Consider the following 16,939-nt stretch of genomic DNA (forward strand, 5'->3'; position numbering starts at 1 on the left):
ATGTAGATAAGACAGTAGCATCTTCTTTTGATGGAGGTTTATTTAGAAACAATTGAATTAAACACAAGCTCACTTTAAAAAGGCTGCATGTAACAATTTTCTAGGGAGAGTGCTCAGTTGGTATTAATATCCTTTTTAAGTAACCTTCATTTATAGTCAAGGAATCTTAGGGAAAACACTGTTGAATTATTAGAATCTGGCATCTGAAGCATTTCCTTGCTTTTAGGTGGATGGTGGAGCAGAGTGCCTTGTAGAAATACGGAGCATCGTCTCAGAGTCAGATGTCTCCTCATTTGAAATCCAACACAGTGGATTTGTGAAACAGCTGCTGCTTTACTTGACATCCAAAAATGAAAAAGATGCTGTGAGCAGAGACATCAGAATTAAGAGATTCCTTCATGTCTTTTTTTCTTCTCCAGTAAGTTATCTCTTCAGGTTTGGACAAGCTCCAAATGTTTCTACACCTCGGTAGTGTTGAAGGAAAGCTGAGTGACCCAATAAGCACAGCACTATGCCTGGAGTCAGGAAGATATGAGTTCAAGTCCAGACAGTTTTGAGCTGGGTGATGCTGGACAAATAACTCAAGATCTGTTTGCTACACTTTCCTAAACTGTAAAATAGAGATCATAATGGCACCTAGCTTGCAGAGTTGTGAAGATCCAGAGACATAACCTATCTGTAAAGCACTTGGATGCTGGTTCATTGTAGGCACTCTAGAAATGCCAGCTATTGTTGGTAGTGGTGATCATTTTATGCTTGATTGTCTCCTAAATTTGTGTTTTATAATTGTTGAAGTCTTTTGACATATAGTAGAACAATGGAACTTCTCCCACCCCCTCCCCAAGCTGTTTGTTTGACTGGTTATATATCTGAACAATATATCATAGACTATACTCTCCTTTTTGACTCTCCTTCATAATCTTAGCTGGTTGACATGGGAGATGGGAAGGTAAAAAGGGGTTAAAATTTATAATACTAATAATGTTTGACAGCAAATGTATTTTAATCTGGTTACCATTTGTTGGGAATTCATACTTTAATGTGGACCAACATCTGAGTAAAGATTGTTGTAGTAGAATTTAAGTTAGAGAATGACATAAATAAGACCTGGGCCTCAGACAATTCACTAGTACTTTTTCTATTGGGAGAATAGGGCACCCTGAGTTTTACTTAATCACACAAATGAGCAGCATTCTTTCTACTCCATCAGAGTAGTGAGAAAAGGAAGTATTTTCTGGGTCACATATTCCCCTGATTTTTGAACTAGAATGTCCTGTGGTCTTTGGACTCCCTTTAGAAAGATCTTTCATAAATCGGCAGATCTCTCAAGTGGTTGTGTATGACTTTTTGAGGCATTGTGGAATAATGCAAGTCAGGAGTTGACAATTAAGGTTGTCAATCTGAATGTTTAAAGTTTTCCTATTTAGATATGTTACCTCTTTAAAAGACATTAACTAGATGGCTTATTTATAACTTTAGCTTCCTGGAGAAGAACCAATTGGAAGATTGGAACCCATGGGAAATGCACCTTTGTTGGCATTAGTTCACAAGATGAACAACTGCCTAAGTCAGATGGAGCAGTTTCCAGTCAAAGTTCATGATTTTCCAAGTGGAAATGGGACGGGGAGCAGGTAAGGATTAATTCTTAGGTACATCCTTTTGCCATCATGAGTTGGTATATGTTCTCTCTGCAGCTTTCTCTCTCAAGACAAACTTGGAAATAGAAAGAATGTTGGTTAATTATAAGTGGTTATAAGCTATGGCAACTTGTGACATCTCTTATGGAGAGATGGAATTATTTTAAGCATTAATTTTTTAAAATGCTATAATATGTCTTGTATAATTTGAGCTTCAAAAGGATTTACCCATATGTCTTTTCTCACAATGTCATTGATTCTATGATACTGATTGAGAGACATGGACTGTTGAGGTGAGCTTTACTATTTATATATTTAAAGGAAATTCCATTGCTTTTTATAGGTATTAAGCATCTATACATATTAGGTACTGAGCATATATACATATATTTCAATATATGTATGTATGTATGAATATACATATTATTTACTGTAATTCAAAATATATTGAATTAATGGTCAGGTACTCTAATCTTGAACATACCATTAATCAGTTGTGTAACTTTGTAATTTTGCTTCTAAGTCATAAAATAAGAGACTTATTTTCTCTAAAATTGAATATGTAATGTGTGGATAAATGATTCGATGATAAGTTGTACTGAATTCTGAAATAAGCAAAGAAATTGACACTAATTCCAGTTGATCTGATTATTAATGAGTTGGTATTTTAGATTAGTTGATCTAATCGTTAACTAATCTTTTTGATATATTTAAAACTAGTTTTTAGAATACTGCAAAAAATGTCATACAGAAATATAATTAAAATGATTTGGGGTTTTTTTGCATCTTTGAAATTAAGATTTATATTGAGTAAAATCTATAAAATGAAATAATTCTTGACTTGGGAAGTTTTGTTTAATTTATATTTTTGGAAGGGAAATATTTGATTCAAAATAGCAACTAGTAAAATAATGGAATTCATTAGAGACTTCATTTATCTTTTGGGGAAAATTTTTTTTTACAAGTATTTCTTTTTTTGTTCTTTCCTTAGCCATTGGTGTATTTTGGTAAAAGTCACTATATTCCTTATAATAATTAAGAAATACATATACACACATGTGTTTGTGTGTGTGCACATATGTGTGTTTTGAAAGCTATAGGATTTTAATGGATTTAAAGTCTTAGTAATATACATCATAGACTGGGTAAAAGTATGGTTGGTTATTAGGAAACTGTTGTAATAAATTTTATAACATAATAGTCTTAATTAAATACCCCCCCCATCCATCCACCACCCTTCCTCCACACATATAAGGTTGTCAGCTCCTTAAGGCCTTGTTTTTTTCCATCTCTGTTTTACTTTTCCTCCATCCCCAAATTAAAAGCTCAATAAATGGTCAAATGAGGGAGAACTTCTATCTTGCTCAAGAATTATTGCCTTGCAGGCATTGATTATCATAGTTAGTGTTTTTAGCACCTCTTAAATATGCAAAATAATACTATATATTTTAAAGTGATGAACTTAATGGCAGAAGTATGCTATTTCTTTATGGCATCATAGATTGACCAGTTTTATGCCCTTTATGAACCCTTAAATTTTGACTTGAATTGGGCAAAATAAATAATTATATAATATTAAAAACTTATTTGGGAATACTGAAAAGAAGCAAAATAGACTGAGAAAAATTATGCAAAAATGAAAAGCAAAACAAAAATTGTTTAAGTTGATGCAAAGACCAAAGGATTTGTTTTTTTTACCATTCAAAAAGTTGTTTCCCTTCAACTTAGCTTATGATTTATTTTTTTAATATTGTAATCTCTTCTAAATTAGTTGAGTTTGAAGAGGTTTAAATGAGAAAATATTTTCCCAATTTATATGTATTTTGAGACAAAGTCAATTTGCATGAACTCATTCCCTGTCGTATTTGCATTTATATTTGCTGTTTGTAAGATGGCAAGTAATAGAATAATTGTAGCAACTTTTTTCATAAATTATCTTGAGTTTTTCTCTCAACAGAGGATCGCAAGCTTTAAAATTTTTCAACACACACCAGTTAAAATGCCAACTGCAAAGACATCCTGACTGTGCAAATGTGAAACAATGGAAGGGTGGACCTGTGAAGATAGACCCCCTGGCGTTGGTGCAAGCCATTGAGAGATACCTTGTAGTCAGAGGTACTTCTCCCCACCTCTACTATTGATTTGGAGTAGTGTGTCCTTTGATTCTATATGTAGATCTACTGTCACATCTATCTTTGTTATTAAAGAATAATAGCACTGAATAACTTGCATTGCAAGGAGAATTGCATCAGTAAATTTTTGCACTGATGCCCTCTGGGTTTCATTAAATTTAATATACCATTTGTTAAATTCTTTGTAACAAAACCCAAAATCATTAGCTCATTGTTGCAAAGAATACTCTTTTAAAAAAGTCAACATTTATGTTTTGTTAGTATTCATAGTAATGTGTTACGAAAACAAATAGAATGTCACTTCTGTTATCCTCTTAAGGCATTTAAGGCATTTTTGAACTTATGTTGTAAAAATAGGATGTTTTTGTTTTTTTGTTTTTTTGGCATTTTGCAAGTCAATGGAGTTAAGTGATTTGCCCAAGATCACACACCTAGGTAATTATTAAGTATCTGAGGCTGGATATGAACTCAGGTCTTCCTGACTCCAGGGCTTGTATTCTATCCACTGCACATGACTTGTTCTTTTAAAAAAAAAAAAGACCATGACTGCTTTTTTTATCTTAAGATGCTATGTGGAAATTTATAATCCATCCTGTTAAGTTATATTTTGCCTGTAAGCCCTAGGAGTCTGATCTTGTTTTTTTTTTTTTCTAGCTAGCAATTATTTAATAAGATAATTGAGAATAAAGAAAATATACTAGATTTTATTGCCTTGTGTAGCATTGAGTAAAATATTTTTTACGTTTTAATGTTTCTCAGAAGCCATGTACTTTTCTCTGTAAAGAGTCACAATTTAATATTTTGATGCTTTATGGGAGCAAACTGCTGGGAATTCTGTTTTGATTGGCATGTAGCATTAAAATGAACTCTTCTGTCCTTTAGGCTATGGCAGAGTAAGAGAAGATGATGAAGACAGTGATGATGATGGTTCAGATGAAGAAATAGATGAGTCTTTGGTAAAGTATAATTTATATTGAGTTTTCACAGGACAACGTAGATGAAGTATAAATTAATTTTTTTATTTTTTTATTTTTTTTTTTTAGGCAGCTCAGTTCTTAAATTCGGGAAATGTAAGACACAGGCTGCAATTCTACATTGGAGATCATTTACTACCATATAATATGACTGTGTATCAGGCAGTTAGACAGTTCAGTATACAGGCTGAAGAAGAGAGGGAATCCACAGATGATGAAAGCAATCCATTAGGAAGAGCTGGCATTTGGACAAAGACTCACACGATATGGTATGGTTTCCTTTTTGTTTTCTGATGCTTTAGTTATAAAGAACAGTAAAATAGGTTTATTTTGTCATTGTCTTGCTTATTCTAATGGTGACTATACAGAAACTTAAGAAAAAGAGAACGGGAAATTTGTTTTATATAAAACAGTTGTTTTATTAAAAAATGCATAATGATAAAGGATACCCTTAATTTTGAAACTTTCTCTTTTTCTTGAAACTTTTCTTTTTCTATTCAAATGGCCAGATTATATAGAGTATAGGAGGTAGAAATGTAAGACTACTGCTTGCAAAATTAAACCCACTTCACTTTTTTACCCTTCTATTTTTTACTTAAAAGAAGAGAGAGTTCATTTTATTGTTCATCTATGAGGGTCACTTAGGAAACACCAAGTAGTTGCTTAAGCTTTTAGAAGGAGCCAGGAGGTAATGCCTTCTTGTTTATAGATATGTGGATAGAGAATTCTGGTGTCCTAGCTACAATTTCTATAGGTAGAGTTGGTACTGCTAATCGGAGCTAATCCTTAACCCAGATATATCAATAGAATAGTTTTATTATCTAAGTAGAAAGCTATTCTTTTCCTGTAACCTCTCCCAGATGACACCGTAGTTTTAAAATATTAAATTATTCATTTTAAGGTTTAATTTTTAACAACTATACAACTGATTACAATTACTTATTAGTTGCTCTTTTCTGTTAAATTCATTGATTTTTTAACACATGATTTTTAATAATCAGTATTTCTTTGGCCTCATTGAATTCTTTTTTTTTTCCTATATGTTGGATACTTTCTGTCTGTCATCCTTTTAGGTATAAACCTGTAAGAGAAGATGAAGATGGTAGCAAAGATTCTGTTGGTGGTAAAAGGGGAAGGGCCCAAACGGCTCCAACAAAAACTTCCCCTAGAAATGCAAAAAAGCATGATGAATTGTGGCATGGTAGGTTTATTAGAAAGTAAGAAAAATATGATTAGAAACTATTATCTTACTGGTATCATCATATTGAACTTAAAACTTTAAAGATATATTTACAAATATCAGAATATTGTTTTGTTTTACTGAAGAAAAAAGTTGAAATAAATTTAAACTGCCGTAATTCTGACATTTGAAACTTTTGAAATTAAAACTATTGAAACTTGAAAGCCTGACATTTTCTTTATTTTAAGTAAGAAAGTCTTAACTGAGAGTTCTTTCACACCATATGCAATAAACAGTACCAGGAGGGAAAGAAGTTCATTCTATACAAGTAACTTGAAGTTAAGTTTTGGCTGCTATGTGTAGATTTCTTAAAATCCATGTTCTTTTTTCATCTTTCATTACCATGAATTCTTAATTCAATATTTGAAGAATTCATTGTATTGTTGGTAGAGGCATTTTTGCTTATATATATATATATATATATATATATATATATATATATATATATATATATATATGCATATATATGTATATATATAGAGAGAGAGAGAGAGAGTAATCTATTCCTAATATGTGATATTCTTCATGTAGTCATAGATGAGCTTTTTCAAAAAAAATAGATGCCACTTACTGAATTCTTGCCATGCATAATCAAGAAGTAACTAGTAATTATTTGTATAATAATTTACTTCCAATTTTTTGGCTTACTGTAGTTGCTGTAATAATCAGCTTTTACTTTGATTTTTCTTTCTTTAGATGGTGTATGCCCATCAGTATCAAATCCTTTAGAAGTTTACCTCATATCTTCCCCACCTGAAAATATAACTTTTGAAGACCCTTCATTAGATGTGATTCTTCTTTTAAGAGTTTTACATGCCATCAGTCGTTATTGGTATTATTTATATGATGTAAGTAATCTTTAGCTTTCTGAGTTTATGTGTCAGATTACTTCATTATCTCATTATAATGTTTTTATGATGAGTGTTAACTCTTTTGGGAGTAGAAATAATTTCTGTAGAATAAAATGATCTCATAATATAGAATAAATTGATGTCATGAATTGATTCTATAGAATAAATTGATTTCATAGAGAATTACATCAATCAGGGGATTCCTCTTTTTCCTTCTGGCCTATGTTCTTCTTTAAGCTCTGCAGTTCTGCTTAAGAATGTTCTTTTTAAGTATTGACAACTAATGAAATTAAGCAAAGTAGGAAATTTTTTCTTAAAAAGCCTTTAATGGAAGAAATCTGTGTCCTGGGTTCAGATTCTATCTTTGAAAAAGAAAAAGGTGATCATATAAAACATTATTTCCTAACATGCAAATGAAAGAAATATGGAAAGAATCATAAACAGGAGAGCTTGCAAAGTTGTATCGTTTAATTTATTTTATATTTTAAAAGAAAAGCAAGCTACACAAAACAGATTTTTCAGTTTCTTTTTTAAATCCTCTATACTTTTACCTTTTACTAAAGTATATAGAAATTATGTTTCATGTTATATTCAGAAATTAAAAACCAAAACCCTTGTCTTTGCCACTTAACTTGTTTTGTAGCTTTGGCAATTCTCTTAACTTCCCTGAACCCTTTAACATTAATAAAATCTGTCAGGAGAGAGAAGGAAGGTGAAACTTAGTATACCCATTGAGATTGTGTGTGTGTGTGTGTGTGTGTGTGTGTGTGTGTGTAAATGTAGATATATCCATTGCACATGGCTAAATTTGACTTCACATATGCTCTCTATTAGCATTTCTTTTATTTTTATGCACCTTTTGATCAAATTGGATAATTTTAAATTAGTTTCAAAGTTGAGCAAAATAAATTGCCAATCTCTGTATTATTTTTTATTTGTAAATGGAATTTTAATCTACCAAAAGTCAAAATTAAAATTTTTTTATTTTAATGAAAAGGATATTTAATACAGTGATGAACATGAAATAAAATTGTGACAAACTTTTGAATCAAGTTGTCCACAATAGTCTGGCTCTTATTTGTTTTAGAATAATGCTTCCCAAATATTTTCATTCTGTTTTCAGTACACCCATTGACAGTTGATGTGGAGGAGGAGGGCAAAGAGCCAAGCAAATATTGACTTGTTAGTTGAACAGAAGCGATGAAGCCAGGAACATTGGCCCTTAGATTAGGCCTGTACTCCAGAAAGTTTATAGAAATATACTAATGCAAGGGGCAGCTAGGTGGTGTAGTAGATAGAGCACGGGCCCTGGAGTCAGGAGTACCTGAGTTCAAATCCGACCTCAGACACTTAATTACCTAGCTGTGTGACTAGGCAAGCCACTTAACCCCACTGCCTTGCTACACACACACACACACACACACACACACACACGTGTCAGCTTTTTTTTTGTGAATGGTTGGATTCTAAATTGAGGAGATTCCTAGTTAGAAAGAGGGAGGGAGGGACATGTCTCAGAAAATCTTATTATTGGTAAATAACACTCTTTTAAAAAAAAATTTACAGAATGCAATGTGCAAGGAAATTATTCCAACTGGTGAATTTAACAACAGCAAACTGACAGCAAAAGCTAATAGGCAGCTTCAGGATCCTTTGGTCATCATGACAGGAAACATCCCCACGTGGCTCACTGAGCTTGGGAAAACCTGGTATGGACATGTCTTGTTTCCAGAGTTTGTGTGTGCGAGCTTTGCATGCATGAGAAGGCCTGTCAGCTTCGTAGATGTTTATGTGTATGAGAAATACTGATTCTTGTCTTTGCATGCATGAGAAGGCCTGTGAGCTTCGTAGGTGTTTATGTGTATGAGAAATACTGGTTCTTGTCTTCAATGAGTTTTAAATTGGCTGGAATCATTGTACCCCAGCGGGAGAATTTGAAAATAGGAAAACGGGGAATAACTGTTTGGAGCAAAATTTGCTCTGTCCTGTTTTTAAGCTCTGGAGACTATTCTTTGAGCCTATTGTGTGTCAGTAGGCATGGTGCTGAAGTAGAAAAAGAGGCACAAGACATTGCCATCCAGGAGCTAAGTAACAGGCTAGAGAAAGTAAGCAGATAAATCATAGTTATAGTCTATTTGAGTTTTAAGAATCAGTACTCTTGATCATTTGATTACACTTCATTTTTCTTTCTCAGAATTTGGTTTCTTATAAACCAGCTTAGTTATCTAGTTTACACTAGATCTTCAGTGATTGACTCAAAACAATATAAGAAGTCAACTTTTTTGGTCATATCATCAATCTTAAGTAAGTGGTTTTACACAAAATCAAAATAAGCTTTTTCCCCCTTCATGGAACATTTTATTGTTAAGATAGAATCATACTGAGAAATTATATTGCCATCTAAATCCTAAAATTAAGAGTTGTACTGAATAAAATATATAAATAAATTACTATTATTATGGCCCCATTGATGGCATAGAAGTTTCTTGAAAGCAGACATTATTGCATGATTTGTAACATACAAAACAAAGGCCCTACCATACAGGAAAGGCACGTTAATAAATACTCATTGACTGGTTGTTTGATCCAGAACTTCCTGGACTATACTTCTCTCACACTGCCAAGTTGATACTATGAAATCATACAAATTGGAACAGTAAATTTCTGGAAAACCTATGCTAATGAAACCAGCAGTTTACTTTGATTACTACACGTTGATAATACAGTAAGACAGAGGTGTTGAGATTCAAACAAATAGTGCATATACTGGGCATAACTATAAATTGAAATTTTAGACTCTTAGGACTTTAAATTATGTACATAGACAACAATAGTACTGAACCACAGACTCAAGGTGACATTAACCTTAATTATGATTTTACATATCTACATAATACACATTGTTATCATTCATTTCATTCATGTGTGACTGGAGTTTTCTTGGCAAAGATGCTGGAGGAATTTGCCATAATGTCTGTATTTTATGTACTAATATGCATAAAGCCTAAAAAACTGTTTAAAGAATCATGTAAATAATGCCTTTGTTTGAAAGTGTTCATTCATTCATGAAAGTTTTCATTTATTCACTAAGATAATTCAGATTTTTCCAATTATAAAATGATTAAATGTTCATTTAAGAACACAGACAAAATTGATTACATTACAAAAGTTATTCTAAGAGAAACAAAATGCAATCCCAACTAGCTGTCTCTCCCTTTTGACATCTTAAAATTCATTTCAGTTTAATAGATACTTTGCAAAAGACATATCTGATTGGAGACACTGTGAGCGATTTCATACATAACACAAAAACTGCCCCTGACCTGAACCATATGTTTTCCTCTTACATTTTTAAGAAACATAAACATAATAATTTTATCTCACATCTTTCCAGCCCATTTTTCTTTCCATTCGACACTCGGCAAATGCTTTTTTATGTTACTGCATTTGATCGAGACCGGGCCATGCAGAGGTTACTTGACACCAATCCAGAAATCAATCAATCAGACTCTCAGGACAGCAGAGTTGCCCCTCGGCTTGATAGAAAAAAGGTAAGTTCAGTTATTTTTGTAGTAAATATTTTTTCTCTTAAAATTAGTTAACATTTGCAATTAAACTAGAAGAGCCAATATATATCCATTTATGCTCAATAACTCCATTAATTATCTTAATTATCTTTTTTAAGTACCTTTTTTTTTAATTGTGCTGATTGCTGTTCTTGTTACTGGTATAGTTAAAAACAAAATTATCCCTGCCCTCAAGTTAATTTGTGTGTGGGGATTTAGAAAGAGCATAACATAGACATAAATAAAAAATATTTTTGCTGATATTTTCTGCTCCAAGTTGTTATATTACCATCTTTTCTTTCAGCACCTGGTTTTGGTCTTTCCTCATTCATTAAAATTATGCTACTTGTAATACAACCCAATATTTTCCCACATCACAATATTTTTTCTATTCATTTCCATTAGTCCTAACTTAGTCCACATATTAATCTTGTCTTTTCCTGATTGGATTTACTGGAAAAATTCAAGTTTATTAATAGCAAAAAAAACCATTTGTGGATTTGCTTTAATATACATTTTTTCATATTTCATCCCTTCTCTCCACTCAGCTGCCTTTCTCCCATTGAGACAAGCATTACCATACTATTTATCATATGAAAGCTGCTAGTTTATTCCATTTCCCTAAAACTCTTTTTCTGTTCCTATAAATGTTTGTATTTACTCACTCTGATTGTATTCTGCACATTCACTTCTAGTTGATAATGGGATAGAAATTTCTTGTAAGCAGACATATTCCATGATTTGTAGCATGCAAATAAGGGCCCTACCATATAGGAAAGGTACACTGATAATAATCATTGGCTGGTGATTGATCCAGAACTTTCTGGACCATAGCTTCTCAGGCCCTCATTGTCCTTGACTAAGGGATCATTTAGTCTAATCCCTGAAACTGGGACTCTGACAGTTTAAATGACTTGACTGACTACTAAGGTGATAGTAAACAACGAAAGTGAATTCAGGTCCTCTACCTCTACCTTCAAAACTAGTGTTGCTACTGGTCATTCTCTAAATCACAACCAGATTCTTTTCAGACTTCAATCCTATTTGACTTGACTCTATTTTTCTTACCTCCCTTCATCAAAATTCCTCAATTTGAATTTAAATCTTAGTCATTGTAGATTCATTTCTATATTTCTGATAGAGCTGAACCTTTCTGTCATATAGATTTCCACAAAGTCACACCTCAAATCTTGATCACCAGTACCATCTCATTCATTTGACTGTCAGCAATATTCATAAGTGTTGAGAAGGAAGAAATATTGCATGACCTTTAAAAAAAATAAGAATGAATAGAAGATGAATCACTTAATGAGAAGTAAACATCAGTGGACTGAAATCATGCCATTTCTCTGCATGGCCCCCCCCCCCCCCCCCATAGACAAGTTAAGCCTAGCTGAAACAGTAAAGCATCTGAAGGAGAGAGACAAGCAGGGCATTATGTTTTAGGTGTTTCATTGATATTACTGTGATGACCATCTTCTTTTAGACCCTGATAGAGATAACCCAGACCTCTAAGCTCAGAGAATTTTAGGAATAGCAATTAGTATTTTCCAGTCTGACCCTTGTAACTTATCTTTTAGACAAACCCTAAAAATAACCTTCAATTATTATCATATTTATTTTAAAGAATGTATCTATGACATTCAAGTCCTTGGCACTGCCAGTTATTTCATTAGAAGGGAATATGGTTTTTCCAGTAAAAGTGACCTTAAATAAGAAAGATGAATTACTATCTGCATTTTTGCTGTGTTCTTTATATCTGACATATTTGAAACCTCTGTATGTTGTCTTCCCCATTAGTATGTAGGATCCTTGAAGACAAAGAATTTTTTTTTCCAATTTGTATCTCCAGCACTTTGAACAATGCTTTTTACATTATAAGTGCTCATTAATTTCATTTATTTATTCATTCATTTATTGATATAAAAGCAGTAATGAATGCTTCATTGGGAAATATACTATTTTGCTGTACCCCTGTGTACCTATTATACTCTAATTAGTGTATCTGGGGAGGGAATCTAAAAAAGAACCAAGCTAACAGAAGTCATTAAACAGTTCTGCAATTTTTTTTTTATCAACTAATACAACTTACCATCTCAGCTGCCACCACTACTCACCCTAGCTCTACAAATTTATATTTAGAAAATGTATTGAACTGCATTCCCAATGTGGGTGTGAGGATTACTGATTATACTTGTGTCTAACATGTTAATTATTTTTCAGAAAACTTTCCTTTTTACTAGACTCTTTAGTGATATTTTTATATCTCCTGTATTTCCCCTTGTACATTTTTCCTTTTCCCCTTCTAGATAGTGAGAATTTTAATTTCATAAATAGAATCTAAAACCAAAGCTCTTGTTCCATTATTAAGTGTTCACAGGATTTTAGCAAGCAGTTCTTAAAAGAATTGAAATTTTTATTTTTTTAACATCAGCCATTGCATGACCATAATGGATTAATCACTTTTTAATCCTCATCAAAATGATGCTATTGCAATTTGTTGTACTTGAAGATTCAGCTGCAGCTTTGTTCCTTATTATCACCTAATGAATATCTCATTTTTTTCTGATGAACTCTTTTTCCTAGCGAACTGTGAATAGAGAAGAGCTTTTGAAACAAGCAGAGTCTGTGATGCAGGATCTTGGCAGCTCAAGGGCCATGTTGGAAATTCAATATGAGAATGAAGTAAGTACCTTTCCCATTAATTTGAAAGTCAATTGCTTGGATAAAACCTCTTGAGCAACTTCATGTAACACCTCATTACCCTTTGGAGTGGGGAAACTGAAGACCTTTTTGGAAAGGAAAGGCATTTGTGAAGGACTTATTTTTGCAAAGAATTGGAAATACAAAAAAAACCCCTTAAAAACAGCCTCATACCACTTGTTCAGTCTTTCCCTAGTTGATGGAGATTGCCTCAGTTTCCAGTTTCTTTGCTGTCACAATGTTTTGAACATATGGACCCTTCTCTTTCTTTGATCTCTTTGGAATATAGACCTAGCCAGAGGTTTTGCTGGAACAGAAGGTATGCACAGTTTAATAGCTTTAGAGTCTAGTTTCAGATTGCTCTCCAAAATGACTGGACCACTTCGTAGCTACACCAGAAATGCAATGAAGAACCTTTTTTCCCCTAGCCCCTCCAGCATGCCATTTTCCTTTTATGTCAACTTTGCCAGTCAAATGGGTTTGATTATGATACCTCAGTTGCTTTAGTTTTATTAGTGATTTAGACTATTTAAAGTAAGATTCATAGTGAATTCTATCTGGTTTTTGTTGAGAGAATTATCACCTTGTTTTGTTCACTGAGGACAAAAGACATTTGTTCATTTATACTCCTGCTAATGGTAAACAGCAGGTATTAATGATGGCATTTTTTTTTGAGAGAATAGTGAAGCTGCTTCTTATGTTTTAGATAGTATTGCTTAAAACAATGTTGTCTGATAGTTGAGAGAAACTTGGAAACTAACTTTGTTCTAGAGTTTAATCTTTTCCAAAAAGTTGAATGGGTAGAGTGGTCCTAGATATTGGACGTGTTACTTAATGTTCTCAGCCTCATTTTTATTTGTAAATAAAATTGAGCAGTTTGTTAAGATGATTTCAACTTTTCCAGCACTAAATCTAAAATATTTATTAACTATAATAAACCCCTTGAATCCCAGTTTATTCATTTTCAAAGCAAGGTGATTTCCAAAATCCCTTCTTACTTGGAAATATCTTTTTGATGAGAGAGAGAAATTTTGTATCTTAACAATTTTGAACAGCTATACCTAGGTTGCTAGGGTTTAAGTTAAAACTAAGATCATGACAGCTTCAAGATATAGCCAGGTCTTTGCTACTAGATCAATTTAGAATAATCCACTGGCTATGTTGTTGTCAAGGGAAGTATACTTATTCTGCTAAAGAGCCATATGTTAACACTGGAAGAGACTTTGGAGTTCCCCATGTGTCCATCCCTTTATCTTAAAGATTGTGAAAGTGAGACCTGGGAAAGGAAGTGACTTGACCAAGGTCCTAGAACTAATAAGATACAGTCAGATTTCAAAGCCAGGTGTTAGAATCCCATCTTGTTTTCCCATATACCATGATTGTAGTATCTTCAGTTTCCTCCTTTTCTCTCCAGAAATGAAGCAATTATTACATAAAGGACAATGGAAAACGGCACATTGACTGCACCTAAAAATGGAGTCTGCATAAATTCTAAAATCTTCTCTTTTTCCTCACCTTCATTAGGTTGGTACAGGTCTTGGACCTACACTGGAATTTTATGCACTTGTATCTCAGGAACTACAGAGAGCTGACTTAGGCCTCTGGAGAGGTGAAGAAGTAACTCTTACTAATCCAAAAGGTGATTTGAGGCAAAATGGAATGCTCCACAGATAACAGCTCAGACAGCTCACAATTCATTAATTCTGTCTTCTTAGTAACATCATGCACTTTCTTAAGTCAGTCTCTTCAAAAGAGGGCTTGAACTAGAGGATTTCTTCCTTTTCCATGTTTTGCACACTTCATTTAGGAACTGTAACAATTAAAACAAGAATGGAATTCATTTTAATGGTTTGGGACTGTCAAGAGTATAGTGAGGGGGTGGCTAGGGGGCACAGTGGATAGAGCGCTGGCCTTGGAGTCAGGAGTACCTGAGTTCAAATCCGGCCTCAGACACTTAATAATTACCTAGCTGTGTGGCCTTGGGAAAGCCACTTAACCCCACTGCCTTGCAAAAAAAATCTAAAAAAAAAAGTATAGTGAGTTATCAGTAATTGTTTGTTGTTATAGGAAGCCAAGAAGGGACCAAGTATATTCAAAACCTCCAAGGCCTGTTTGCACTTCCCTTTGGCAGAACAGCCAAACCAGCACATATTGCTAAGGTGAAGATGAAGTTTCGCTTTTTGGGAAAATTAATGGCCAAGGCGATCATGGATTTCAGATTGGTAAGTTGAAGAATATAGTAATTTAAATATATACACATACATACATACACACACACACACAAAACACACATTTACATAGAAACATGGAATGTGACCTTTGGAAGGGGGGAGGGATCTTTGTGATCATTGAACTCAACCTCTTTACAAAGGAATGCCCCATAGAATCTACTCAGCAAGTGGTCACGAAGCCTTTTCTGGAAGATTTCCAAGAATGAATCCATTATCTAATGAGACAGTGAGAGTGATTCCACTTTTGAAGAGAGGGAAATATTAAGAACTTTTCTGACATCAAGCTTTCAATGACTTTGTGGCAGCTTTGAGCTGGTGCTTTTGGTTCAGCCCTCTTGGGGCCACACTGGACAAGTCTATTCTCTCTTCATGCAATAGCCCTTTAGGTACTTAGAAGATAATTATATTTCCTCTGAGTCTTCTCTTCTTCAAGCAAAATACTCCTGACTCCTTCAGCTAAAACTCTATGTCATGTCCTCAAATCCCATCAAACATGCTGGTTGGCTGTCTTTGAGATAGCCTCCAGCTTCTCAGTGCACCACTTCTTGAATAGAAGCCACAATGAAGCACTTACGTTAGATGAGCTTACTGAAGAGTGGAATGTGGCAGAATTGTCACCTCCCTATTTTGAAGAGTTATGTCCCTCTAAGATTTCATTTGTTTTGATTGCTACAATGTACTTCTAATTTGTGAATGCATTAAACTGAAACCCCCGATCCATTTTGGAACTACAGTTGCCTATTCCACCTGTACTTATAAAGTTGATATTTTATTTCCTAGTGCAAGACTTTACATTTCTCATTATTCTAAGTTGTTTTGCTAGATTCATTTCAATTCTCTAGCCTGTCAAGATTGCTTTGGATCCTGACTGTTATACAATATGTTAGCCAGCAGTTTTTTCTACCATTTGCAGATTTTAAAGCATTCATCTTTGATTTTATCCAGATTTGTTGATAGAAATGTTAAACAGCCCAGGGTCAAGCATAAAGTTCTGAAGTGCTTCACTAGATACCCCTTGCCCCACTGACACTAAATCATTAACAGCTACTCTGAGCCTGTTAGTACTCATTCCAATCTCATGTAATTTATACTTCTCCATCTTTCCCATCAGACAAGTAGGAAATAATAGATAAACTTGTCTACTATATTTTCTTTATCCTGTCCAATAAAGATGTCTTGTTCATGATTGAGCCATGCAGAAAATACTCGGGAATCCAAGTAAAGCTCAATGACCCATAGTTTGCAGGCTCTACTCTAATTTTTTTGGGGGTGGGGTTCCTGTATTTCCACAGTGATTTCTTCAGACAAAATCCATTTTTTTCTCCTAGGTAGAATTGTTTCCCTTTGTGCTGATTTTTCCTTAAACATTTTAATTCATAGGGTCCTTATCTTTTCCCTGAATTCAGTGAAATAGGCTTTCTCCAAATAGAATTGATCTGTAGGTCAACCTGTACCTATATTTCCTCTGTTCTATCATAAATTCTAGGATAGATTGGTTACTTCCACAAAAGATTTTTAATCATTTCTACTCCAGCAAATTAGTTCCTCTGTAAGTGAAAACCAGATTCTGCAAAGAATTTTCTTATGTCACCATTTTTTCAAGCA

General features: G+C 33.6%; 1 protein-coding gene across 12 annotated transcripts in view; it reads left to right on the top strand.

Moving 5' to 3' along the window:
* The window catches only part of TRIP12 (thyroid hormone receptor interactor 12), a 155,366-nt gene that overhangs the window by 126,932 nt on the left and 11,495 nt on the right, over window positions 1–16,939 (top strand). For 9 of the 12 annotated variants that reach the window (XM_074191197.1, XM_074191196.1, XM_074191194.1 and 6 more), the window contains 12 exons: window positions 227–418; window positions 1,480–1,631; window positions 3,580–3,752; window positions 4,652–4,725; window positions 4,813–5,012; window positions 5,817–5,944; window positions 6,680–6,831; window positions 8,401–8,543; window positions 10,229–10,385; window positions 12,987–13,085; window positions 14,628–14,742; window positions 15,171–15,325. In XM_074191197.1, coding sequence (XP_074047298.1) covers window positions 227–418; window positions 1,480–1,631; window positions 3,580–3,752; window positions 4,652–4,725; window positions 4,813–5,012; window positions 5,817–5,944; window positions 6,680–6,831; window positions 8,401–8,543; window positions 10,229–10,385; window positions 12,987–13,085; window positions 14,628–14,742; window positions 15,171–15,325 — 1,740 coding nt within the window. The remainder of the gene's footprint in view (window positions 1–226; window positions 419–1,479; window positions 1,632–3,579; window positions 3,753–4,651; window positions 4,726–4,812; window positions 5,013–5,816; window positions 5,945–6,679; window positions 6,832–8,400; window positions 8,544–10,228; window positions 10,386–12,986; window positions 13,086–14,627; window positions 14,743–15,170; window positions 15,326–16,939) is intronic. The other 3 variants (XM_074191200.1, XM_074191201.1, XM_074191205.1) reach the window with 1 other exon arrangement.

Source organism: Macrotis lagotis, chromosome 6 (genome assembly GCF_037893015.1).
Source record: "Macrotis lagotis isolate mMagLag1 chromosome 6, bilby.v1.9.chrom.fasta, whole genome shotgun sequence".
Lineage (NCBI taxonomy): Eukaryota > Metazoa > Chordata > Mammalia > Peramelemorphia > Peramelidae > Macrotis > Macrotis lagotis.